Source organism: Leiobunum rupestre, chromosome 6, assembly GCF_980474605.1.
Source record: "Leiobunum rupestre chromosome 6, qqLeiRupe1.1.hap1, whole genome shotgun sequence".
In the NCBI taxonomy this organism is placed as follows: domain Eukaryota; kingdom Metazoa; phylum Arthropoda; class Arachnida; order Opiliones; family Sclerosomatidae; genus Leiobunum; species Leiobunum rupestre.
Window position 1 is genome coordinate 52576472 of NC_143389.1, and position 26118 is coordinate 52602589.

At 37.1% G+C, this 26118-nt stretch overlaps 3 protein-coding genes across 7 annotated transcripts; 1 reads left to right on the top strand and 2 right to left on the bottom strand.

Annotated features, from left to right (window-relative positions):
- Nucleotides 1–71: 71 nt before the first annotated feature.
- Nucleotides 72–1248, top strand: LOC149941470 (EEF1A lysine methyltransferase 2-like). Of its 2 annotated transcripts, none has more exons than XM_090179652.1 (7): nucleotides 72–181; nucleotides 237–302; nucleotides 367–499; nucleotides 566–670; nucleotides 735–819; nucleotides 886–1044; nucleotides 1109–1248. In XM_090179652.1, exons 1-7 carry the CDS (start codon nucleotides 141–143, stop codon nucleotides 1228–1230), a joined length of 711 nt encoding a protein of 236 aa, XP_090035778.1. In that variant the 5' UTR covers nucleotides 72–140; the 3' UTR covers nucleotides 1231–1248. The 2 variants fall into 2 exon arrangements, with proteins under 2 accessions (XP_090035778.1, XP_090035779.1); XM_090179653.1 differs by having other exon boundaries at nucleotides 886–1041.
- A 1929-nt stretch (nucleotides 1249–3177) lies between these two features.
- On the bottom strand, nucleotides 3178–13861 carry Nrg (Neuroglian). Of its 4 annotated transcripts, none has more exons than XM_090179650.1 (18): nucleotides 13690–13861; nucleotides 9716–9945; nucleotides 9460–9647; nucleotides 9066–9377; nucleotides 8890–8995; nucleotides 8634–8821; nucleotides 8436–8567; nucleotides 8074–8369; nucleotides 7828–7948; nucleotides 7468–7749; nucleotides 7031–7398; nucleotides 6735–6972; nucleotides 6548–6666; nucleotides 6305–6491; nucleotides 5924–6235; nucleotides 5568–5858; nucleotides 4261–4474; nucleotides 3178–4153 (listed from the first exon to the last, which is right to left on the bottom strand). In XM_090179650.1, exons 2-18 carry the CDS (start codon nucleotides 9940–9942, stop codon nucleotides 3946–3948), a joined length of 3789 nt encoding a protein of 1262 aa, XP_090035776.1. In that variant the 5' UTR covers nucleotides 9943–9945; nucleotides 13690–13861; the 3' UTR covers nucleotides 3178–3945. The 4 variants fall into 4 exon arrangements, with proteins under 4 accessions (XP_090035776.1, XP_090035773.1, XP_090035775.1 ...); XM_090179647.1 differs by having other exon boundaries at nucleotides 4261–4492; XM_090179649.1 differs by lacking the exon at nucleotides 13690–13861 and adding an exon at nucleotides 10560–11012 and having other exon boundaries at nucleotides 4261–4492.
- A 223-nt stretch (nucleotides 13862–14084) lies between these two features.
- Yod1 (Yod1 deubiquitinase) lies at nucleotides 14085–15643 on the bottom strand. Its single transcript, XM_090177393.1, has one exon. It carries the CDS (start codon nucleotides 15296–15298, stop codon nucleotides 14330–14332), a length of 969 nt encoding a protein of 322 aa, XP_090033519.1. The 5' UTR covers nucleotides 15299–15643; the 3' UTR covers nucleotides 14085–14329.
- Between the last annotated feature and the right edge of the window lie 10475 nt (nucleotides 15644–26118).

Here is a 26118-nt window from a genome sequence, read left to right on the forward strand (position 1 = left end):
AATTTCGACGAATGTGTTGGCCGTAGTAGCGCGAACAGCGCGTGATCAAAGTTGGCCGTGCCCTTGTCAAAGGTTTTGACATGACACCTGTCGCGTGGACCTAAGAGAAGTGATAAGTTTTTTTTTATATTCCAATAAAAATGAGCGAAGAAAATTCGTCTGAATTAGGCACCGAAGAATAGTAATTTCTATTTAATGAATTAATTAAATATTTACTAATTTAAAATTACGAATAGTTGGTCGGCTTTTTACGGTGATGAGCTAAAAGACTTTCAAGAGAGTGGCTCTACAGGTTTTGTTTGGTAAAAAACCATGAAACAAAAATGAATTTTAGGAATACATTTCTTTTTTCTTTTTTTAATATAGGTTTGGGCAAAAATCTGTTACAGCAATTTTAAGTTTGCTAAAAACCTACGTGTGTGATTCCCAGAAGGCTATAAATATAAGTGATTCGGTACTTGAAGTTGGTTGTGGTAACGGGCATCTTCTTAACGAATTAGTTAGTTGTCAATATATATCTAAATATATTTATGAAAAATCATCCCAAAAAATATTTTTGTTTTAGTATAAAAATGGCTTTAAAATGCTGAAAGGAATTGATTACATAAAATCTGCAGTTGACTTGGCAAAGAGCATTTCTCTGAAGGAAAATTCGGAAATATATTTTGAGGTTGATGAAATATTTTATATAAAATTACACATAATTAACTGAATGTTATTGTAAAATTGTTCAGGAAAATGATATTCTCAAAAATTTAAAATCTACACTTGAACCATTGGGTTGCTTAAATGAAAAATATAAAATTATTCTTGACAAAGGTATAAGCATTAGAAAAATTTACTGAGTCAATTATAAAAACAAACTTCCTGTCCACTTTTTAATAGGAACATTCGATGCCATAACTCTCAGTCCGCAAGATGCTAAATCAAAAAGAATAAAATATGTTGAAAATATCCATAATCTTTTAGAAGATGATGGAATTTTTATCATTTGTTCTTGTAATCTAACTAAAGATGAACTTTTAATGCAATTTAAAAATGGTGGTAAAGCTAATTTTTGACCAGCCTACAAAAATTGCAGCTATAACTGTGCGCTTTATTTAAATAGGTTTTCAATATTTTGACGAAGTTCATTTTCCAAAACTAAATTTTGGAGGGAAAACTGGTACCACCTTAACTTTACTTGTATTAAGGAAAACATCTCAAAATAGCCCTAATATTGAGAACTGAAAATAAATATTTTTATTTTTTGATAAACCAAAAAAGTATTAGTTTCTTTCCATATTTATTCAAGATGATTGTTTTCATCACAATGAAATCTGTATATTTTTTCTATATTTTTCTGCCTGCAAATTAGTTTTTTTTATACATGGTAGAAGGAAATTTATTCAGGGGAAATATTTGTGATTTTTTTTAGTTACAAAGACTGGCATTAGCCAATATAGCAGCGTGAATATTTAAGAGCAATCTATCAAAAACCAAAATCATGTTAATTGTAAAAGTGCCTATAAAATTTACCCTTAATGCGGCTCAAAAAGACAAATTTAAAAACTCTTAAACAAAATAATTCGCTGCTAGATTAGCTTGCACATTTTTTTCACCCTCCATGCTTTACATTTCCAATAGCAAAGAGTCTTATACATAGTTACATATTTTACTCTTTACAAAAAAATTGACAACATTTTTTTGATGCGAAGAACCTCGTCATTAAATGTGAATTGATTATGCTTAAAAAAATGCTTGACTATATTGTTCGAGATTCATTGGCTAGGCCTATATTTTCAAATACTTAGATGGGAATAACATGTAGAACAGTAGTGAACTTTGGATGATGTTTGAGATACAAGGGTCTAGGGCATTTTTTTAATCTCCAAATATTTGTTCTTTTAAATGAATTACCAATGTTTTACGTGTCAATCGTATTTATACGTCATTACGTATGTATTACAATGTACGTATAGATTGTGTTACCATTTATATGTAGGAATGTTTTAAAATTTTTTAACTTTTCTGTTAAACTTTAAAAAAATCCTGTAGAAATACGAGCACTTCGGAATGGTAAAATATTTAAAAGACCAAATAGGTTGGAAAGTTTAGATTTTTTTTACTATACAGCTCGTTTTCCGAGATTCACAAAAGCATAGATTTTAAAATTACAAGTATAGGTTCCTGTATTGTTTTTGATAGAAATGCATATATATTTTTCACCTATTCTATTTTTAAAGACTACATCCTTTTGTTTTCCTTGGTCCTTTTATAATACACATTAATCGACCTGTGATTCTTCAGATGCACTTTTTTTATAGATTTAATTTTTTAAATGTAACGGAGATAAAAAAAAAACTTTATACAAATATGTGATTGCAGTTTTATGATTCGTAAACTCAATATTAAAAAAAGTCTAATGATGATGAAAACCAAATGAATTAAAAACTATATAAAGGCTGCTCTATAGAACAGTTCGTAAAAAAAAATAACTAGTAATGTACACATTAACATGATAATTTTTTTTAAATATAAACTAACCATCACCATCATTTCCTTTAAAAGCTTATATAGTAAAAAAGTGGCAGGACATTTTTCTCATACTGAAATCTACATATTCTAAATGAATGCTTTCACTAATAATTTAGCTATTGATTAGAAATTAAGCCAATTACGCTTGCAAATACATATTTTTGTTTTTTGGTTAAGTTTTATACCTAGTGGATACTAGTAATGGCACACTTATATGAACTGTGTAAATGAATTATGATAGATTCAGTCATTTTTCTAAATCAAAATTATTTATTTTTAGCTAGTGGGCTAAAAGATTTTCCTCAGAGTTAAATTAAATGAGCAGTAATTGAGATTAACGATTTCAAGGAAAACTGTCATTGTTCCTTCATAGATTGAAAATAATACATATACCATTCTACAAAAAAAACTCCTAAAAAGATCAAGTTTGCTGCGTGAAAAAATATATCATAAGTTTCCTAAGCTTTTTATGAGATCCTGAATTTCAGTTTAAAAATACACATTAAGGATCTTTTTTTTTACAAGTTTCCTTTCATCCTTAATTAAAATTGCAGTCTATATGCAATATTTCTTAAAATATTATGAATTAAGTTACTGCAAACTTTTTGTGCAATTTTTGGAAAGAAATTATGAATGTAGCTGCTTTAAATCTATTTATAAAAGTGTAGAGATATATTTAACATTCAGCTACACTTTCTAATAGAAAATTAAATTTTTATCCATGGGGCAAGGATACAACGATTTTCTTTTAGTACATCTTAGCTTCAAACTTTATACTTATCTCCAAGACTGAAACATTAGTATCTAGTGACCCTTACATTGAGTTTTTACATCACAACCAAAGCTCGAAAAATTAAAATATAAGCTACAATGAAGAGTGCTCCTAGGATATTTGTTTTGGGTTTTTAGCACAGTGGAATGTATGGGTTTCTTTGAACATGTTCCAGACTTGAAGATAAACTCAATTTAGCAAAGATTAGTAATTGGCAGATTGCTTTTCTTTTAATAAATACTGTCTTTTGCTAAAACAAATGAAGCATTGTACAGTAATACACAGTACACTCCTCTCCAGCATAAAATAAAAAAATTATATAAAAAAAAAACTATAACCAAGCATCAAAGCTTAATTTGAAAAACAGATCTTTTTTAAAAACACACGAGCTTTTTGTTCCCAGAAACAAACTTAACACAACTGATACAAAACACAAAAAATCTTTCCAGCTTTGACCTATCCATCATTGGCCAAAGCCCTTTTTGAAATGACTTAAGGCAATCACTACCTTCCATACTGCAAAACAGCTGAAACGTTTTTTTACCGGTATAAATGCGAAAGTGAAAAAAAATATTATATTTTTCTCGCTCTTACTCTTTAGGGTAGAGAGCGCTAAGTTTTAAATTATAGTTCATATTAGAGGGGGTTTAATATAATTAAACAAACGTGGCCATAGCCGAGGGAGATGTTGCTTCATCTTCCTTCTTTTTCTTACCACCATACTGACCAATAAACGAGCCATCTTCTCCAAATTTACCCGTTTCACCCTCAGCGTAGTCAGCCATGCTATCAGTCTCACTCTCATGTCCTTTAAGACTGCTATTCAGAGAGGTTCGGCTGCCACGAGGTAACTGGGTTTCACCGCTGTAAAATTTTCAATTATGAAATTTTTACAATTGCAATTTTTTAAAAGGTACGATGCACTACTGTAAAAGTCCTACCACAAAATTACACAACATAATAATACTCACGGTTTACTGTACTCGTTGAAACCTCCATCATCGGGGTAGTCCAAATCTCTTCCCTGTGCTGCTTCTTTTTCGTGCACAGAGTATTTGCCCCCTCGGTTTCTTTTGATAAGGCAAACGATAATCAGTAGCAACAGCAGCAGGGCCAACGCACACATCATGCCTACAAACCAGGCTGCTGTGGCCACATTGTCCGTTGACTCAGGGGCTTTAACGGCTGGAAGACCCAAAGAGACTACAAATGTTAAAAGAGAAAAAGAATACTAGCGTAAAGAGGGAGTCTAGGGTTAGACGGGGCTTGGAAGTCCTAATAAGTTACAGGCATGGACAGAAAGAAGCGCAAAACTAAGGTATTTTAAGCAGGCTGTTCAAATTTAGTACTTTTCACTTCATTGAATTTTAAAATTAAATATGTAATCTACTTGTAAAGAGCCTCACGTTAATTTGTCAGAAATTAGGTCTAGCTTAGAAAGAATAGTAAGCAAATAGTCTTAGATAAGATTAAGTGTTACAGATAAAGTTCTGCAGGCATTGATAAGAGATATTCGGGGAATACTGTTGTTTCTCATTCTACAACTAGTTTCAGCATGAGCTAGTCCCTAATGTAGTTTGTGGTTTAAATGCTACTAGACCTTATATCTTCATCTCAACAGAGACTTGTACATTCATGAAGAAGAGAACTGCATTGAGTTGGTGAATATGGTTACTAAAATACTTTTCTCAATTTAGCTTATTAGCATGAGGAAGATTGCTTCTTATTTTATATTGGTCATTTTCAAAACTAATACTACTAAAACCAGCAAGCATTTTCTTCACGGATGTAATGAGCCTCAAGTTTATTAGGCAGAAATTACACTGGGCTCAGGTAGTGATATATCCTCACGCACAACTATTCCCTCAAATAATTTCTGTTGCTTGAATATTGTATACCAAATTAGTTTACAGTCCAAGATGGATTCAGTAATATGTTGAGTCCTTATATACTAATATTTGCACAGCCCCAGCTTAAAATCAGGGTTAAAAAGAAACCAGGGGAAAAATTTGAGTATAAAGCAAGAAAGAAAAAGTGCCCAGTTTTACGTTGGATAGAGAGAAAAGCAGAACCAAAAACCATAGTCTTAACCTGGATGCAAAGAAAAGGGTAACCCAAAAAAAAACTCAAAACTAGATGCTGAAAAAAAGAAAAACCACAGTCTTAAACTGGATACAATGAAAAAGGAAACCAAACAACATTGAATTACATCAATAACTTGATTATGATGAAAACTGTGCAGTGGCAAACAAAGAATAACGCAAAATAACAAACTGACCATGTCCTCCGGTTTCAATTTCTTCCACTTTGCTGGGTGTTTGATGTTCTCCATCTACAGCGACAACTCTCATGTCGTAAATAGTACCAAGTTCCAAATCAAGAACATCTACGGTATCCTGATTCTCTTCCATCGGAGTGCTCGACCATTCAGTGGACCCTTTCTTTTTGTACTGCACGTAAAAATGACTTCCAGTATGTCCTTCAACAGCAGGAACCCAAGTAACTTTAACGCCGGCTTTTCCCTCAGCGTTTGATAAGTGCGACCAAATGAAATTTGGTTCATCTGGGGCTGCAGAAAAACATGATAAATTACAAACACTTGCGCTAAATAAAATTTATCGATATTGGACTTACGTCTTTCCGAGAGAACATTGGTTTTGGCTTCAATGAAATGTTCGTCTCCAAGACCAGCTTTGGTAGTAGCTTTAATAGTCAGTCTGTATTTTGTGTCCGGTTTAAGTCCAGCCAATTTTGCACGGGTTTCAATTGGATTCGTAATTTGAGGTAGACGTTCCAGCAAGGTTCCTACGTCGGTTCCAATAACTTCTTGGTAGAAAATACGATAACCAGTCAGGACTCCATTTGGTTCAATGGGTTTTTTCCAAACAAGATAGAATGCGCTGGAACCCATTGGAATGGCGTCGAAATTGGGCACAGCACCCGGTGCTATAAAAAGTCAGTAGTGAAATAAGCGTAGTCAATAAAAAAACTTAAAGTGTATTATTTTTATCTTACTTCCTTCGGGAGTCACCAATTCAATGGTATCAGAGGGTGGCCCATTGTACATCTTATTGAAAGCCAAGACCCTGACTTCGTTTGTTGAAAACGGTTTGAAGATGGTGACCAATGTTTCAGTGACATTAGGAGGAACCACTTGTTCTCTCAATTGTTTTTCAGTTTCTTCGGGCGTCCAGGTTTGAATCTGAGGTAAAGTTAGTCAAGTCAGAACCTCAACAAAAACAGCACATACCATCTCACCTTGTAGCCTTCAAAATGTCCTCTAATAGAGTCAGCGGGCACTGGTTCCCACGAGAATATGGCAGATTTTGCACCTTGTAATTTTAAACGTCTAAAGTTTCTCGGGGCAACTTCAGGAACTAAAGAAAAGATAAAAGTGTCACGATTAACAACATCTTAACTAGAATATGAACAATTGAGTAGTTACCATCTTCTCCAGAGTAGCCAATGACTTCAGTGGCTGCAGTGTGGGCCTGACCTTTTCTATTGTGAGCCTCAACTTTAATTCTGTATGGTTTAAATGTCTCCTGATTGTTGACAACATATTCGTTGGATTTCCAATCCACGATGGTTTGAGTCTTAAATGTTTCCGATTCTCTGTCATTTCTTTTCCAAAAGACTTTATAGAAGAATTCAGGTGCATTTTGCTCAATGGGAGGCATTGGCTGAAATATAAACATTCTTGAGCAAAAGACCCTGAAATTTAAACATTGATAAACCTACAGTCCACGAAATAACGAGATTGTCTGGTCTGTTTCCTCTGCCCATAACCTTCTCAGGATTCTTATGAGGTACGTCCTCTGGAGTTGTACATCTCTCAGAAGGTTCGCTGGGCAAACTGGGACCAATTTTATTTCTAGCAATGACTCTGAAAGTATAGTTGGCCCACGGGGACATAGATATGGTGAATTTAGTATCAGGAGCCGGGATGTTGACAAAGGCGTCTTCCCAAGTATCCGGGGTGAAACTGGTGTTCAACTGAATGTTGTAATTGAGAATAGGAGCTCTCCTATCCCCAGTGGGTTGCCATTCTACCAAAGCATTCAAGCGATCACAGGAGACACTAACCACCCTAGGTGGGTTAGGTTTATCTGCAAAATGGTGATGAGTATTAAGGCATTACCAATTTAATATTGCTTATGTAGAAATTGCAACTTTACCTTGAACAGTAAGTGTTGCACTGGCTGTATCTTGATCTAGTTCAGTTTTAGCGATGCAAGTGTATGCCCCAGAGTCAAGCTCTATTGTTTTGGTAATGGTTAAAGAATTATCAGCGGATTGAACCATACGAGGGTCTTGGTCAAAATCAATGGGTTGCCCATTGAAGAGCCACTGAATAGATATGTCCAAGCTGGGATCGTAATCGGCATTACAACGAAAAGTTGCAGATTTATCAGCTGCTACTTCGAAATTTTCCGGTGGTTTCATGATTTGCGTTTTTCCTATAATTAAATTTCCAAGAAAAAAAGATCAAATATTGAAACGAGTTGAATTAGAATAGTGAAAAATGATATCAATACCTTTCACTTCCAGTTTCCCACTAGCCTGCACGTCATTAAATTTATTAGACGCGTAACAGGAATAATCCCCCTGATCGGTCACTAGAACCCCTTTTATTTCTAAATCCCCAGTTTCAAGAACCTATGGTAAAAGTTTACGTTAGTGGTGTGTAAATAATAATAATAATAATAATAATAATAATAATAATAATAATAATAAAATAAGCTTTATTGGATATTCTTATATTATATATTCATATAGATTACCTTATAACGGCCTCCAGATAATTCCTGACTATCCTTCAGCCATTTTACTGTGGGTTTAGGAGCTCCAAACACTCTACACCTTAAAACAACGTCAGATGTGACGACTGCTTTAGTAACCGGTTCTGGTCTCTCAGTAATGGTTGGCGGCAAAGCCAAAACATTCAAATAGAAATCTTTGAAAGCATATCCGTGGACATTGGAGGCATTACACTGATATACTGCAGTGTCAGTTTTGACCAGATCATTGAGGACAAGCATATTTCCTTCAACTTTCCTTCTCTTATTAGAAGGAGCCTCTGCAAAATATCAATAACAGTTAATAGGAATAATTCACATCCCACCTAAACAAAAATAAAACTTACTGTCCAATAGGACTCCGTTGACAAACCATTGAAGCTTAGGTTCAGGAACACCTTCAGCCGAACATTCAAATTTAACAGTTTCATCTTCAGCCGCATTAGTGTTGTTAGGTGCTGTTATCCAGTATGGTGCGGCTACAATTTAATAATGTATTAATAAGAGAGCATGAACTTCAAACAGACAATGGAAGTGTGTCTTACATTGCACAGTAACAGTCATAGCTTGAGACTGGGCAACTCCTTCGCCATTTGCAGCTGAACATTCGTAAGTACCTTCATCTTGGAAATCCACTTTCCTTACTACCAAGGTTTTACCATAGTTGACATAGTTGTAGCGATTGCTGAATAAACTGCTACTACGCTTTTTCCATACAATATCGGGAAGAGGGCTATCAAGAAAATTTTAATTTAATCACTTTAGGTAATCCAGTTTTTTTGGTTAAATGACACAACATACGTTCCGCCATAAATACAACTAAGCTCCAATCTCTGTTCCCTCAAAGCAACAATATTGGGGGGAGAAGTGTATTGTTTGGTTGGAGGGTGACGAGATTCTCCAGATCCTATTAAATGAAAATAAATTAAACGAAGATGGCAGAGATGACATAGAAGTAGAATGGAAAGTGTTTTTACCTCTAGGTTCTACTTTAAGAATAATTCTATTTCCTAATTTGTACTCGTTCCTAAAAAACGACGTGGCACTACAAGCGTACATGGCATCATCAAGGGCATCTTCACGAGTAACATTTGAAAAATGAAGATTTCCTTCCGGATCAACCGTGATCCTAGAGCTATTTAGGCTCCTAAGTGCTCCGCTATTTGACTGGATTATCCAAAAAATTGTGGGACGTGGATAACCAGTAGGAGGATTACACTGTAGAGTCAGAGGATCTCCCTCAGAGACATAGATATCTTTCTGATTTTCATCAGGAAAGGAATTTAACTCTATCACAGCAAATGCACAGTGTTAATTAAAATGATTGGCAAGTGTAGTTTCTGTAGTTTCATGTATAAGTTAGGTTAGTACCAGATTTCCGAAGGAAGACTGAATTTGATAGGGCTATTCCATGAACATTTTGGGCAAAACACTGATAGAGTCCCTCATCCACATCATCTGGTTTGGTAAAAATCAACGTTCCTCTTCTGGGCTGCTGACTTATTCGTTTGTCATAAGCGACGTAATCAAACTCCAAGCCATTTTTAATCCAGCTATATCTGTTTCATTAGAAAATACCTTTTTTTAGAATAATCCTTTCACAGAATGTTTTTAGTATTATTATTACGTGGGCTCTGGATTTCCTTCAGCTTCACAATCTAGTGTAAAAGGTTTATCCGGTTCATCCTGGGTTTGAGAAACCTGGTAAAGTTGTTCGTGAGGGGGTTGTTTAATCATGGTGGGAGGGAAAGGAACTTTTCTGTCTGGTTCGTCAGCCAAAGTGACAAATGTCATCAGGGTGGTTACCAGCACCACACCCAATGGGCACACTTTCATCAACCCGTGATGATGCATTGCCTGCCCCAAAGGGAAAAAAAGAAAAAAATATGTCTTAACTCCAATATTAATTTCAGAAATACTGCTAGAATTGCCTGGAACTTGTTAAAAATTAATATCAACCGTACCTCCTTGAAAATAAATTTCCGATACTAATCTGCACTAAGCTACACAACCCACATTACAAAAAGAACTTTAAAATCACAAGACTTTTGATAAAAATCACATGATTTCCTAAGACGTTTTTTATGTCAAATAAATTAAAAAAGCTCTTCAGACGACATAAAACAGGAAATCGCTTATCAGTTTATGTTGGGTTAGGCTCTCTCACTAGCAGTAAAATCTGTGGGAAAGCATTAAACAGCCCTTTAGAGTTACAAGTCAAACTCCCCACTATAAACTAGGTAGAAGCAGTTGCATACACAAAGGATTTTGCGCATTCCCTGTTGAAACTAAAATAGTTAAGCCCTAGTTTTGTAGCTTTGACTGTATGTAAATTAACATGGGGATCTTTAGATATAGCCTGCGCCATTGACTTATGTCTGGCCAGGGTCGCATTGATACCACTTGAAACCCATGGGCACCGTTTGCCCGTGGGGTTTAGAGGGCCGTTTTGCACCCCCTCAACAACTTACGGAAAATATTATAATATTACGTCTCACAACTCCCCTCTAGTGGACCAAATGGAGCCCTAACAATCGGGGGCCTGGCGAGAAGTTGGGATGAATCTAGAATACTGTAGTTCAACAAATGTGCAGTCATGTTCTTTACATATAAACGGGGGCGGGGGAGGTGTCGAAATAGACAAGAGATCTCGTCCGAAGTCAATGTTCGCCCGTCTCCCTGTCTCTCTCTACAGTATCAATAATGGGAGAACCACGCCCCAAATGAAATGAGCTATGAAAATCGATTTTTGGTCTTATTTAGTTTCTAGGTGCTAAAACGCGTCGTTGAACCTTCGCGTGTCAAGCTACAGGCCTATTATTTGCGCATTAGAAGACACGGAGACTGTATCCGTAACTTCGAAAAAGTCCGGAGCAGCCCGAGAAAAGTTAAAAAATAATATTCGTAGCTCCAATGACCCAAATAAAAGAATTGCGCCGGTACCCGAAAACGTAAAAGCAACACAGACCCACTTTCGCTAAGCTATTATTAAAATAGTAGATCTAATTGCCCAATTAAAGTAATTATCGTTTTAAATACAAAAAAAACACTACAGCTTATTAAACAAAAGAAAGGGGGGGGAGACCAAAATGAAATGATCTAGGTTTGCTTCCGATGAGTCTGGAAACATTGTAGTTATTACTCTTAAGACCTTTTTTTCTCTAAACGTCATAAACCACCGAATTTCGTTAAAAGCGATGAAGTCTTATTTTTCGGCTTATCAGTTCCAAGATTAATAGAAAGAGATGGCCTCCTACGCCCAAATAATCGACGAGTTAAAAAGTAGAGGATCAAAATCAAACCGTGTTTAAAATGAAACCGAAGTGCATTTCCAACAGACAGGATACACCGCGGCTCACTGAAAAGCGTTTTCTTTTTAAGTATTCCGCTCCACTCGTAACTAATACGCGGGATTATTAACAGAAGTGGTAAATTGGACTTGACACTAACTGTTTTTTTTTTCTTCTTCGAAAAGTCCCAATAAACAGATAAGAGTAACAGGCCCGTTTGCACTATGGTTCGCAGTAGGCTCTGTGCACTTTGAAATGCGGTATCGGTTTTCACTGGAAATTATCTACAAATTTCTCATTTCACGAAAATATAATGCCAAATATTTCGCAATAACAGTCTCAGACGCACGCGCCTATATCTTGAGTGTGAGTGTACTTATCTCAAAACTTTCCTATAGGAAAAAATAATTTATAGCACCTTTTGGGTTGGTTTAATTTTTGCCACTAATTATTTTTCTCTGAATAATGAAACACCCATTCAAGCTGGAAGTTAGGGGAAGAAATTGTGTATACGTAAAAATATAAGTATCCAAGATGAGACATAGGGTGACGTCACCTATGTTACTTCACCAATGATATACGAAGGACATTCCCCAGTAATGGCGGCTACTATTAAAGTTACTGACCGACGTATTCACTTGGTTCTTGGCTAGATTCAAGAGTGACGTCACCGTGTTATGTGACCATAGATAAATATTATACCCCAGTAATGGTGACCACTTAAATAAAAGACATTTCTACGTCGTTCTTTTAATAGACTGACGTATTCACAACGTTCCTGAGACACAGGCTGACGTCACCAACGTTATTTCCATCAATTTCCTTTTTCCCTTCACAATCAGCGATTATCAGCGCCGCAAGTGTGAAAAGCCATGGGAGGCAGCGGACAATATTGGAACCCTCCGAGGGCGACAGAAATACCAGAGTTTATATTCCCTTTAAGGATAAATATTATTCCCCAATAATATCGATAACTGTTAAATCTACGCTATTCGAAATCCTGGGGCAACGTGCATGGGGGTGAGAATCTGGAAGCTGCTTAATCATTAAAATAATAAAAACTAATTAGGTGGTCTAAGAAATGTGTGATACTTTTATCTAATCATCTTACAGAAAACCAACTGATTAAAGTTTGTCCCAATTTGACGACCGAACGGAAACCATCCCTCAACACTACAATGACTCAAAACCTAATAGTTCTGAAAGTTCGTAATTGCAACGATAACGGCTATACTCATTATACTAATTAAAACTAATTGGACGTCTAAGAAATGTGCGATAGATTAATCTAACCATCTTAAAATTAAACAAAATTGCTGAACTTTAGTATACATTTTGTGTACTACACGGAAAACCTCCAACCCTTCACATGACTCAAGCCTTATAGTACTGGAAGTTAGTCATCGCGAAGGTTCCACATAGGGGTTATGTCATGTATCTTCCACCAGCCCATGGGTCACGCGATATTGGTCATAAAATGGCAGGTAGAAATTACCCATCACTATTACCGTATTACATTTCCCCTCTCCTTAAAATACCACATACACGTTTTAAGTTTTAGTTAATAGAACGTAAAATACATTCACTAGCAGCCTATCCTACTCAAAAACGGAATTTGGTAGAAAGTATTCAAATTGCGTAATATTTCAATGCGTATGAGCCTTTTAAAATAACCGACCTCAAAGTTTGGTTAAGGGGCCATGTGAATTGTGGAAAGAGAAAGCGGGTTAAAGAAACCAAAATACTGTCATATCATAACAGTTGATTGGCAAAGTTGGACGTTGTCCAACAAAACACAAGAGATAACATGACATTTATAAACATTGAATGAAACCCAATTGAATACGCGTTATGTGCAATTAAAATATTAAAACGAACCAAGTCAGAAATAATAACAACGAATCAAAAATATATTAAGTAAAAACGGGAAAATGTTATCGAGTATAGCAGATAGCGAAGACCCTTCGCCCAGTTCCAAATTCTTGGTCGATAATGGCATCTCCCAAAATTTTTTGAGTAAGCAGAAGCCTTGGCTTCCTAATAAAGGTCAACCGTTGATTAAAGAATTAAATAAAGGAACTAAACACCAGATTTGTTAAGAATGGAAACAATAAACTATTAAAGATCACCCGATAAAAGTCATCTCACATCACACTGTTTCGAAATTGCCTCAACATTCAAAGAGTTGCTGTAATTTTTTTATCGTCACACCCAAGATTTGATTGTTAGGCCTAGCCCGTTGCCCCTTTTAGCATTAGTTTTCAAACACGATTTGGGGCGCGTTTCAAGATTGACAAAAAAAAATACTCACACCAAAGAACACCGCTCTAGTCTTTTAGGATCTCCTGTTTTAAGTCCACTGGGTTTCGATACCCAAACTTTAGAAATCTTTCTATTATTATTTATTGTATTAAGAGACCATTCGCGGCATTAACTACAGCGCCTCGGACGACGGTTAACACCCGCTCGCTGTCTGCTTCGATTTCCCCGGCTCTAACTGGCGCTTGCTTACCCCCTTTCAAATGGTAGGTCTCCCCCCCCCCCATATTAGTCAGCTCTCTCCTCCGTGTGCTTAAATTTCGGAAGCCCGTTTATTGTTGGTAGTTTTTTTTTTATATCCCGCGCTTCCGCTTTTATTCGAGATAGCATCATCTTCCAAAATGACGTAAGTTCGCATCATTTTCTAAAACAGCAAAATGGTTATCTCGAGCATTAATTTATTTCAAACAATACAGCACAAAATCTGGAAAAAAAAACATTTTGGAATAAAACTTTTAAAACTTATCACACAAAAATGCTATAACATCAGTATTGTAAATATAGTCTCATTTAAATTTCAACTTTTCTTTTCCCACTATATTTTTTGCATAATTTTGAAAAGGCAAAGCTTTAAACTATTAAGTCTGTCGTAGTAAAGTATTTAACCGGATTTAAGGTTTGCGTAATTTCACCTAAATTTCACCAAAGTTTATATGTCCAGTATCTTTGGCATGCTTCTGAGCTTCTGTCTGTCCTTGAAGCCGAGTTTGACAAACCATGCATCTTAATGTAAATGAAGCAACATCGGTGAACTGGCGGCTAGCCTTAGCTTCGTTAGCTAGTTCAAGAGCTTTGTCCAAAATAGAAATATCAGATGTTGGAAATTTAGTTCTAATTTGACCACTACCATCAAAAGACTCTAATAATAAAGGATCATAATGAATTCCATCGTATATCAGAAGAATCCTTTGTCCATAATCTTCGTCTTCTCCAAAACGATGTATGCATATATTCTGGGTGTCAACTGCAACTATTTCCACCCCATAGAACTTTGCCAGAATAGAAAGTTCAATTCCACCTCCCCAATGATCTTCATTTAATATCCACTGGCAATAATCCTTATTCGGCTTCCCCAAAAATGCTTCATTATAAGTGTCTTTATCAGCTGCAACAACTGCCGCAATCACTTCCCGGAGATTAATGCCAGCGGTAGTATCGAAATCCCCACCAGTTATGGAAAAATGGACACTAGTGAACAAGCAAGAATTATTGGCTGGAACAACTTTCCTCATCAAGAAACCGGGTGGAACTTGATTAGGTGCATTATCAATGACTTGATTGCGAGAAACAATGGGTAAATTGCCAGATTCATTAACGCACGAAGTGTTTGACATTGAAGATTCACTCCTGTTAAACTGCTTCTCCACAATGAGAGTTTCTCCCGAGTGCAAAGGCAGTTGGGCTAACGTCTGGTTTCCATTTGACAAATCAAGAACTTGAGGAGGAAATCCAACCAAAACCTTTACATCAGAAGGGTCTATTTCTGTTACGCTAAACAGCATCGCTTTAAACTCATCCACAGTCATATCATCAGTAATAGAGTTCAAAACTGACTGTCCTAATTTAGACTTGCAGCGCAAATTAAGCGTTTTGGGCGCCATTTTCACTATTTTTTACTTAAGTTTATCTTTAAATTAAGTTTTCACTTACTAAAACGAATAATTACGTAAATTTACGGTTTTCCATGTTTCAATTTGCAACTGCAGAAATTGCTTGACGATCTTAAGTAAGTTAAGTAACTTATGACCGATAAGACCAGGAGAAAATAAATTAACCAAGGGTTAACTTAGAAACTTTTTAAGTACTCATTCAGGGCCGTGACTCACTTAATCTTGCGGCGAAAGCCAATTTAACTTGACATTCAACTCATTAAGTATTAAATATAATGATAAAACCAAAAATAGTTTACATTTTATTAACTGGAAACGACTCGATGACTAAAATAGTAAAATTCAATCAACAGTTTCAACTACCCGAACATAGGCTACATAGCCGGCTGCAGTGTGAGAAATAAGGCACTATCACAGGCCAATCGCCAGTTTAAAAATTAGCTGGGCCAGTTTAAAAATTAAATGCTTGGGGTGTTAGTGGCCCTGGTGACCACTTAATTAATTCAAAGGGTTTTCCCTTCAAGATTTTAGTTCATTAAAAAAATTCTATATTAATCCACTAAAATTGTTTGATCTTTGCTTCTATGCTGTGTGCTTGACCTTGTGTCAATTGTGTGTTAGGGTGGGTGACTGTGTGACGTGAGTCGGTCTACTCTACACTTCACACCATAGAAATCTTATACTCCTACCTAGAATGCTCCCGAGAGAACCTGACGCCAAGTCATTTTGTAGCAACGACTAACGATTATATAGTCTTTGCTTAAGCTTCAGCCAATCAGCGGCCATTAATTGACTACGGCAAGCCGCTAGCGCCATAACATGGCGGTTAAAAATAGTAAAAGCTCAGAATTCCCATGGGTTTTTGCTGGAGTTTTTCACATGAACCACTTCAACGTTTTTGGATTTTTATTTAATGAAAGTGTTAAGATTTTTTTAACTTTTAGTTTTGTTTTCATGTTTATTTATTATAAGGAATATTTAAATGCCATTGTGAGGAAGATAAATAAGATTTCGTTTTGGTTCGCTTTGAAAATATTTAAGCCTAGGCCTAACATAGGCCTAACTTTTAAAATAGCAGGCAATCTCAATGGTAGTTTTGGGAGAAGCAGTGACTGGAGGTCCTTAGTATTAACCTTTGTATTTAAAGGTTATTTCACATTTAAAGTAATTAATATTATATTTATTATTATGTTTGTAGAAACTTAGATAAACAAAAATCTTATGAAAGAGTAATTATATCCCAGAAAAAATACATTACACTAACGAATGACAATTATGACGAATTGACGACAGTCATTGAATTAAACAGCAACAATCATACTGATAATTGTCTTCTTTTTCAAAACATTACCGTGCTTAGGGGGTGGCGAGCCGGCGGTCGCTAAGGGCCGCTAAAATTTTTCCTATAGGTATGTATATACCAGAGGGCCGCTAAAATCACAATTGTCAGTTTCGCCCATGCATTTCGCCCGGGGCCCTGAGACCTCTAAGCACGGCCCTGACCTTCTATATAATAATATGCTTTTGGTCTTAGAAGCTTAGCCAAGATAAATGTCTCACACTCTGCTTAAAGTCAACATTCCACTGTTAAACAACATAAGAGATAGTACTCAACGAAGACCGATATTTACAATGTTAAATAAAGTGTTTTAAAAAAAACGGATATTGCATTCGTTATCTTTATTTGTATACCCCCGTACCGTAATTTAATACATACCGCCGATACCGGGGGATATTGCAGTAATTATAGTCCTGAGTTGTTGTTCCACTAGGCTCACTGAACTTCCTGAAGTAATTTTTACCAAATCATCAATTTGAAAGCCCGCCATTTCAAATTGCTCAAGGAAACTCAAACTTTTACCTGTACAACGCAAATCGTTTTCTACATGTGGAATTGAAACATCGAGGAGCCATAACAACAAACAACGCAATAGTTATCCAAAACGTTTGCATATAAGAGAAAAATCTTTACGAGTAAAGAAACCGTCTACCATGTTTAAAAACTACATTAAACTCGATCACGTGAGCGCGTGCAGGGGGACGTGACTCGATTGACGTGGGCCAATCAAATGCGGGTTCTTAAGGTGACGTAATCCAAAATCGAATTATTATTTTCAGTAACTCAAACTAGATGGCAACGAGTCGTTGCCGTAGTCACTCTTTGAATCGTGATTGGCTGATAATGACGAAACCTCCGAAAATTTAATTAGCCCAATTTATATTTATACGGAATCATTCTATGTTATAAGATTTCTATGCTCCACACACAGTATTGAAGAAGCAAATTTAGCAGTTAGCAAAAAGAAATATTAACATTCTCTCTAACCTACTAAGCCTATGCCCTAGCACATATTGTCAAGAGTAGATAATTTGACCATAAATTATGAAAGCGTGATTTTGAAGGTTAAAAATGGTAAGTGGCCAGTGGCCAGTTTTTTAATTAAACTTCCTAGGCTCTACTGGCCACAGGTCCAATTTAAAAAAAAAAATCCTTATTTCTCAGCCTGGCCGGCTGTATAAGAAGAGTTAGAGCCATAGAGACAGAAAAGAAATAGATGCACTATTGCATCGGGCGAAGTTGACCGCGAGTGCCGACCATAGAAATAGAAATTAGACTAGAAGCACTGCCCTTTCCGCCAATCCCAAAGTAAACAGGCGAGCTAGAAGGCTGACATTAGGGCTGCGTTCAACAACTCTAAAATAGCTCAGCGCTGAGCTCAACCAAAGATAATTTAAACTTCGTACCCTAGATTCGAAATCACTCTCTCGCGCGTTACCGATAGCGTTTACCCACTTCCCGCCGCAACTCAGAAAAAATTCGCTCCAATGGTGGCGCACTACTGCCATCTAGGGATAGAAACTAATTTTTTTTTGGAAGTTGTGGTGCGTAATTTGACGCGTTTTGCGTTCAACTCGGAAGTTTTAAAACATGATGGACCACAATTATAGCACTAAAAAAGTTTCAAATCGAAAGAAAAAACCTAGACTTACTAAAGGTGAGTAATATAATCTTACAAGAGATTCAAGCATAATTTGACTAAACTTAATAGTTCATTCAATTTCATTTACCATTTTAATAGGGTTCGTGTTTAACATCGACATTCTTAAGGAATATTTGCATGAAATTTTAGAAAATTCTTCAAGATTGGCATCATTACCGAAAGAAGATATTCAAGAACCAGAATTACCATTTGTTAAAGTAAGTTTTTATGGGAAATATATGATCTACAATTAAGCGTGTTTCTATAAATACTCTTGTTTTAAATAAACAAACCTAGGCCTAAATATGGCGCCTTACCGCAACCAATGGAGCCGATTTTTCTGAGGTCACGTGCCGGAAGAGGGTAAACGCTACGTAACAAAACCGTGAATGGGAAAGCTCTCAGTATTCGAATCTAGGGTACGAAGTTTAAATTATCTTTGGCTCAACGGTCAGCGGTTTTTTGTTGAACGGGTTTTTTTACTTCCGGTTTTGACGTCACGTTGATCATCGGAGACTCAGCGGAAACATCGGCTGGGCGAGATGGTTTTTCCGTTGCTCATCGGTATCGTGACGTCATTCGACAAAGTTAAAGGAGGGGTAGCAGACGATATTTTGTTCGTTAAGTCAGCGAACTTATAAATCGTACAACAACTTTAGATTTTTGTGACGTAGCGTTGATTAAAAGAACTCAACGATAACTCAACGGTTTTTCTCCGTTGATAGTTGTTGAACGCAGCCAAGGGTGGAATAGCAAGACTACATTTTCTTGCCTTGGAGGCAATTTAACTTTTGCAACTTTTGGTTTGGTTGAGACGGAAGGCTTTCTGGTCTTAGACTTAAGACGCTGTCGCCCAACTATCCCCATGGATTCTGGCGGAGTTGGATCTACAGCTGCTGAGGTTATCTCAGCGAAAGATGCCATACGGTGTTCCTGCTTAGCCAAAATTTCAATAGTACGATCTTTATGCTCGCTGGAACCCAACAGCTGAGCTATCTTCAAATTACTCTAAATGACTAAACTCTCCATTACGTGGGGACAGGGGTAGGGACACACGTGGCGGAAGTATTCCGACCACCCGTTGGGGGATTGGTGGTCGTCCTCACACGGCCATCCACAAACTCTGCCTCCCGGACGCCTGGGAGTACAGGAGTGAGCCACTACTCCCGGCAAGATGCTTTGTAGTTACATTCCATTTTTTTTTTTTTTTTCGCTATCTCCGTGGTTTGGGTCCAATTGCGCAGTTTTCATTTGCGCACTTCCCATCTGCGCAGTTTGTCAATTGCGCAAATTACCATTTGCGCGGTTTTTCCCGTTAGCGCGGTTTTCTGTTTGCGCAGTTTCTCATTCGCGCGGATTTCCCATTTGCGAGAATTTTCATGACTTAAATATTCATTATTAAGCCTTTTTTATGACAAAAGGGTTATTTCTGGCAGATAATTTTTAACATTACCTTATTTACCATCCAGCTGCACTGCTGGTCTATGTTTAATGTCCGGTCGCGCTGTAACTTGTAAATACCAAAAAATTTCATGTTTTGCTTAGTTGAATTAGTCGTTTGAAAATATATCACCAGTCAAACAGCGACTCGTAGCTTCTCGGCCTTTAGGTTAAGATCGTAGTGTAATAACTGTTTACTGACTAGCTCCAGAACTATAGCCTATACTATAGCCTGTACTATGTCTTTAGTTCCAAGTTGACGTATTCTATGTATTGGCACCTGACGGCGCCGCACCACCCCAACCCCATTCTAAAACAAGACGTACGACGGTCAGAATACACACAATTCTCCTAATGTGTTATGTTTGTTTGAGGTATTCACAGCAACCTGCAACGCCGGTAGCACAACCAATATATATCCACGGTCACACATAATTGTATTTACACTTATTTGTTACTTCTAGTCATACTTTGAAAGCATCGAAGATTCCTTCGATCAGTGTCACTCTTATTTTTTTCTTATGATCACACTTATTGGTTACTACTAGTCAGCCGTTGAGTGTCACACTTATTTTTTCTGGTTATACGACAAAAACTAGTTCGATCAGGTTCATACTTATTTGTTACTTCTGATCACACTTATTTTTTACGTTGAGTGTCACACTTATTACTTCTGGTCATACGCCGAAAACTAGGTCGATCAGTGTCACACTTAATTGTTACTTCTGGTCATACGTTGAAAGCGCGGCGCACTCTGAACGGCCTTGAAAAACGCTAGAGGGAAACGGGCGCGTAGACCTCTATAAACACGCGGATTTACAATGTTGGAAATTGCGGGGGTCCAATAGCATTTACAAGAAGGGTAAGAGAAACAAAACAAAACTCTCTTGGAGCTAAAATTAAAGGGGGCTCCAAAGTTCGGTGGCATAAAAAAAGAAAATTGAGCATGCTTTTCATCCCCCCCAACCCCTCACCATGAAATAACAATAACTCACAGGGATAGTTCTCTTCGAAAATAATAAGGCGCGTTTAAGAGTCTATAGCGAACAGATTGATCCGATTTATTGGGTGCTGGAATCTATGTAGGACTAGGCGCCCACACCATGGGCCGGGATCGCGAAAGCCGCGCCAGCAACTCCCTAATCGTCCGCTCTCGAGCCGTCCGTGTAAATGACAGTTGCGTCCTTAGCATGGGGATCCAAGGTCGCGAAAAACAATTGCCTTTAAGGGGCTCCAAAGTTCGGTGGCAAAAAGAAGAAAATTGAGCATGCTTTTCATTCCCCTCAACCTCTCACTTGGCAGAGGCGGGCAGAGTCAACCGTAAATTTCGCACTTTACTGACTTTACACACATTTTGCCATCGAACTTTGGAGCCCCTTTAACGCTTCTGTGCTATACTCGTCCCTGGAATGGGGAAGCCAACGAGATAAGATCGTGGTCGGCGTAATGTTAAAATTTCGTACACGGTTTTTGGCATTGGTGTGCAAAATATTTGGTGATACCAAATAATTCGATCGAGTACCAAATTGAGTATTCGATTCGTCAAATCGAATAGCGCTTGGGAAAGTTCGCGGATATTCGTTTTTCCTGATATAGTAGTCGAATATTAAAAAAGGGAGGGGAAAAGTATTTGGTATTTTCAAATAGTTTGCAAACTGGTCGGATAACCGCGGGTCTTTTTCTAAATTGGTGAGGTTCAAGGCCATCAAAGGAGAGCGCAATGGAAAATCCGAAGTAGTCCTTTTTTATAGTTTACTGTATTTAGGGCTAGTTAGGAAGGCTTAGGCTTAGCCTTTGCTATCTGATCTACGAACATTTTACATACGAGCAACCCTTGTGGCGTATTCGCGATGTTAACGTTGTACCAAAAGTGGGTCTTATGCTATTTTTGGTTGTACCAGTAATGCGTCTTACAATTTTGCGCCTTCGTTGACTTAAAACGCGATCCCACTGGAGTCTGGGTGACGCGTTTTTGTCAATCGTTTAATAAAATAATACACAATGAGGGCCCTAATGTTTTTGGGTTTATAGCCGTACACACAATACTAACGTAGATATCGCGATAAACCATTACTGTGCACCGGTTTCCCCCATAACCATTGCGCGTAAAACAACTATTTCTAACAGTAATTGTTATGTGTTTTTGTTTGAGTAATTAGTGCGAAATATTTAATTACGCAATTTTGAACCATAGATATCGGATAACAAACTAGAACGATTTTTGAAATTTTGACGCGTGGTTCGATTAGAACTTTTAAAGAACCCTGCCTTTGGCCCATGCTTTTCGTTTGGCTGGCAACGAAAGTTACGCCATCGGCGCCACACTGGTGAACTAACACTCTATTTCGCCAAAGATTAAATGGCCGACTTTAGCTCGACGCTAACGCGGTTTTTTTTGACATTATTAAAGCGACTTATGTTTAATAAAAGTTGAAGAATGGCTCAAAATTGTGTAAGAGTAAATACACAAAAGATAACATCTTTTCACAGGTTAGTGTTAGAAATAGTTTTCTTTTTACCATAATTTCCAATCGCTAAGAACGCACTAGAAAACGCGTTTCTTTCAAATCATAGAAAGCTAGTTTTTTTTTTTAAATAAAAAATGAAGAATGGTTCAAAATTGCGTAAATAAATATTTTAGGAGTAATTATTCAAACAAAAACATATATTTTCACAGGTTACGGTTAGAAATATTTGTTTTATGCGCAATAGGGACTTGGCAGTGCTTCGTCACAGTTTTTTTTTTTTCAATTGTTTTTATCGTGGGGAGAAAAATATGACCACAATGGCGGCCATGGTCAAAGCTACGGAGTGCCAAGCCTCTATAGTTATGGGGGAAACTGGTGCACAGTAATGGTTTATCGCGAATATCTACATTAGTATTGTATGTACGACTATAAACCCAATTACGAACATTAGGGCCCGGCTATTTCCTACAAAACATGTTCTATGAACATTTTACATACGAGTAATCGTTGTGTCGTATTCGCGGTTTTAACATTGTACCCGAAACGCGTCTTACTATTTTGCGCCTTCGTTGACTTAACCGCGTTTAAAATTTACCACCCAGCTAACACTTGTTATTTCTTTTAAAAATTTAAATTTTAACCGCTAGGTGCTATAAGAAAATTGACAATGATAAAATTGTAGAGCGTTACGGAAAACGTTGCTTTTTCTTTCTTTTTGCCACAGAGCTTGCGTTGCCCTTTAAATGGCCGACTTTAGCTCGCCTCGAACGCGGTTTTTTTTTACATCTTTAAAACGACTTTTGTTTAATTAAAGTTGAAGAATGGCTCAAAATTGCTTAATTAAATCGTGTAAGAGTATAAATACACAAAAGAAAACATCTTTTCACAGGTTCTGGCTCTGAGGTCTACATTTAGCGTTGAAATAATACACAATGTATACAGGGTATTTTTTATTCTCGAAAAAGTGATTTTTTTTTCAAAAACTATTTTTTCTAGAAAGCTGAAATTTGTACTGTACATTATAAGTGCCGGGGGACACTTTCTACCAAAATTGCATTTAAATCGAAAAATATTGAAACTTTTTTTGAAAATTTAAATTTTAACCGCTAGGTGCTATAAGAAAATTGACAAAGATAAAATTGTAGAGCATCACCGAAAACGTACAAATAGCATTGGCGCGAAAAAAATAGACGTCGTTTTCACTGAAACAATACGACTTGAAAAAGTGACAAGTTGGGCAAGCTAAAATAACTTTTTTTGAGTTCCATTGGGAGAGTAGTGTAACTTTATGAAAGTCAGAAATTTGTTAATCTGGTGTTTAATGCAATAAACACCGCTGAAAAATCGAGGAGACAATGGCGAAGAAATTAAATTAACTAATTAAATTATTAATGGCGATTTAAATTACGTAAGATCTGGCGACTTTGCTGGCCAATGTGCCGAACCGTTTCACCCTATTCATCGTTTTGAAATACATTATTTCACATTTCGGGGGTCATGAGGCGTGGCACTCTTTTTGAAAACACAATCTGGCTCATTTATCTTTTGACTTTTCCTATTAGTTTTTTAATCTAATAGGCCTGTGTGTGCATCTAGTCTTATTCGAAACCTATTTTAACCCTGATAGGCGAGAAGATGAATAGACCACAGGTTTAAAGGTCAGTAAAACCCTTAAATTTATTTAGTATTTAAATAACTGTAATACATACTGTGTAACATTATTGTCGTAATAAATATTAACAATCATGCCTCATATTCCAGAGCTGATCGTACGGAACTAGTGGCCATTTACTACGCGGAAGGTGGAAGAAATCTACGACGAGTGAGTGAGATCTTTGAGCAACGACATCCAGATAGAAGACCATCCATAACTACTGAAGGCGAGCTGTAAATGACTTTCACCAGTATGGTAACGTACAACGTCGGTTTCGTGGGCCTGGTCAGCGGAATTTGGACTTTAAAAACACCGTTTTAGCCTATTTTGCCGCATACCCACGTAGTAGTTGTGCCGCGGCGAGTAAGGCTTTGGCTTGCAGTAAAACTCGCATTTGGGAAATTTTACATAGGCATGAGCATGAGCTAAAACAACAACTTGACGAACTGCCGTTGGCACAACGAGCAAGACTGTGAGAGATTACCTAAACAACGAATTTCCACAACGATGGATAGGGAGAAACGGTTCCGTACACTGGCCAGCAAGGTCGCCCGATTTGACTCTGTTGGATTTCTTTCTTTGGGGCTTCGTCAAGGACAAGGTGTACGCCACTCCGGTTGAGACCCTTGAAGGGCTGCGTCAACGAATTGTAAGTGCTTGCCGGGAAGTAACCCCGGAAATGATTCAAGCCGCCTTCGACAATATGATTGTTCGCGCCCAAGCCTGCATCGCAGCCGAAGGTGGTATTTTCGAAACGTACTTATAAATTTTGTTTGTAAGTAGATAAATAAAATGTCTTTGTTTTTTCAAAAAATTCGCATTTTTCATCCTACGAAATTAAATCGTGTAATACCTTCTTCGCCATTGTCTCCTCGATTTTTCAGCGGTGTTTATTGCATTAAACACCAGATTAACAAATTTTTGACTTTCATAAAGTTACACTACTCTCCCAATGGAATTCAAAAAAAAGTTATTTTAGCTTGCCCAACTTGTCACTTTTTCAAGTCTTATTTTTTCAGTGAAAACAACGTCTATTTTTTTCGCGCCAACGCTATTTGTACGTTTTCGGTGACGCTCTACAATTTTAACATTGCCAATTTTCTTATAGCACCTAGCGGTTAAAATTTAAATTTTCAAAAAACGTGAAAATATTTTTCGATTTAGATACAATTTTGGTAGAAAGTGTCCCCCGGCACGTATAATGTACAGTACAAATTTCAACTTTCTAGAAAACATAGTTTTTGAAAAAAAATCACTTTTTCGAGAAAAAAAAATACCCTATATATATATATATATATACGCCTGAAAATTTCGAAGCTTTCCAATACCATTGAAAAGACCCGAATACTCTTGGAGAACGTCGTCACAAGTTATTTGTGACGTCCATTGCCATGATGAGGTTCAATAGAACCCACACTCGGTAACAAATTCAATCGTTCTAATGCTGGAGCGCCGATGATGTTATACGCTGACTTGCTTGGATGTAATACATGAAAAACATCATTGAATGGAGTGCTGTATGAAAGTTATAGTTGTCGCAAACTGCCCAATTAGCGGAAGGGGATCTTTGGACGCGTAAGGAAATACTTTGAGTATAGACTTTTCAAGTTTTGGTTGTGGGTGTATTTCCGAGTATGTTTATTAACACATGCTCCTGAATCTTGAAGTGCTGGTATTTCCCACCCACCAATATTAAACGTCTTAACCATGTTGGTACGTGTTGGGGTATCGCCCTTAGATGCGTTGAGTGTATTTTCAACTAGAGTACAGATATAAGGTTCCTCTATGTCCATCTGATCGTGGGTGTCAAAATCAGTGTACTGGTCATTCACAATAGCCGCAGCCGAGGGATAAACAGCTTCGTTGGCTTTGGATCGGCACATCATTTCAACATGTCCTAATTTTCCAAACCACGTACAAGTTTCATTACGCGTGGGGCATGTATCTCGGCCCTAGAAGTGTGGGAAATTTCCTCCGCCGTTGAAGCAGACCCCCGCAAGTGGAGTGCGATTAATGTTGAGTGGTCGTTGGCCCCTATGCCGTATATTAGGTGGACATGCATGGGTATGGTGGTAGCTGTTGTTGAGGAAAAGTCATTCTTGGGGTAAATAAATGTTGTTGGTAGTAAGGTGATCGGTACGTCGGTAATTGCTGGGGGTGTTGACGTTGATGTTGTTGTTGTTGTTGTTGTTGCGTTGGGGTAAGACCGGATTGATTAGGACGTTGGTGTAAAATGGACGGTTGAGTTGACGTTTGCACATTTTCAGG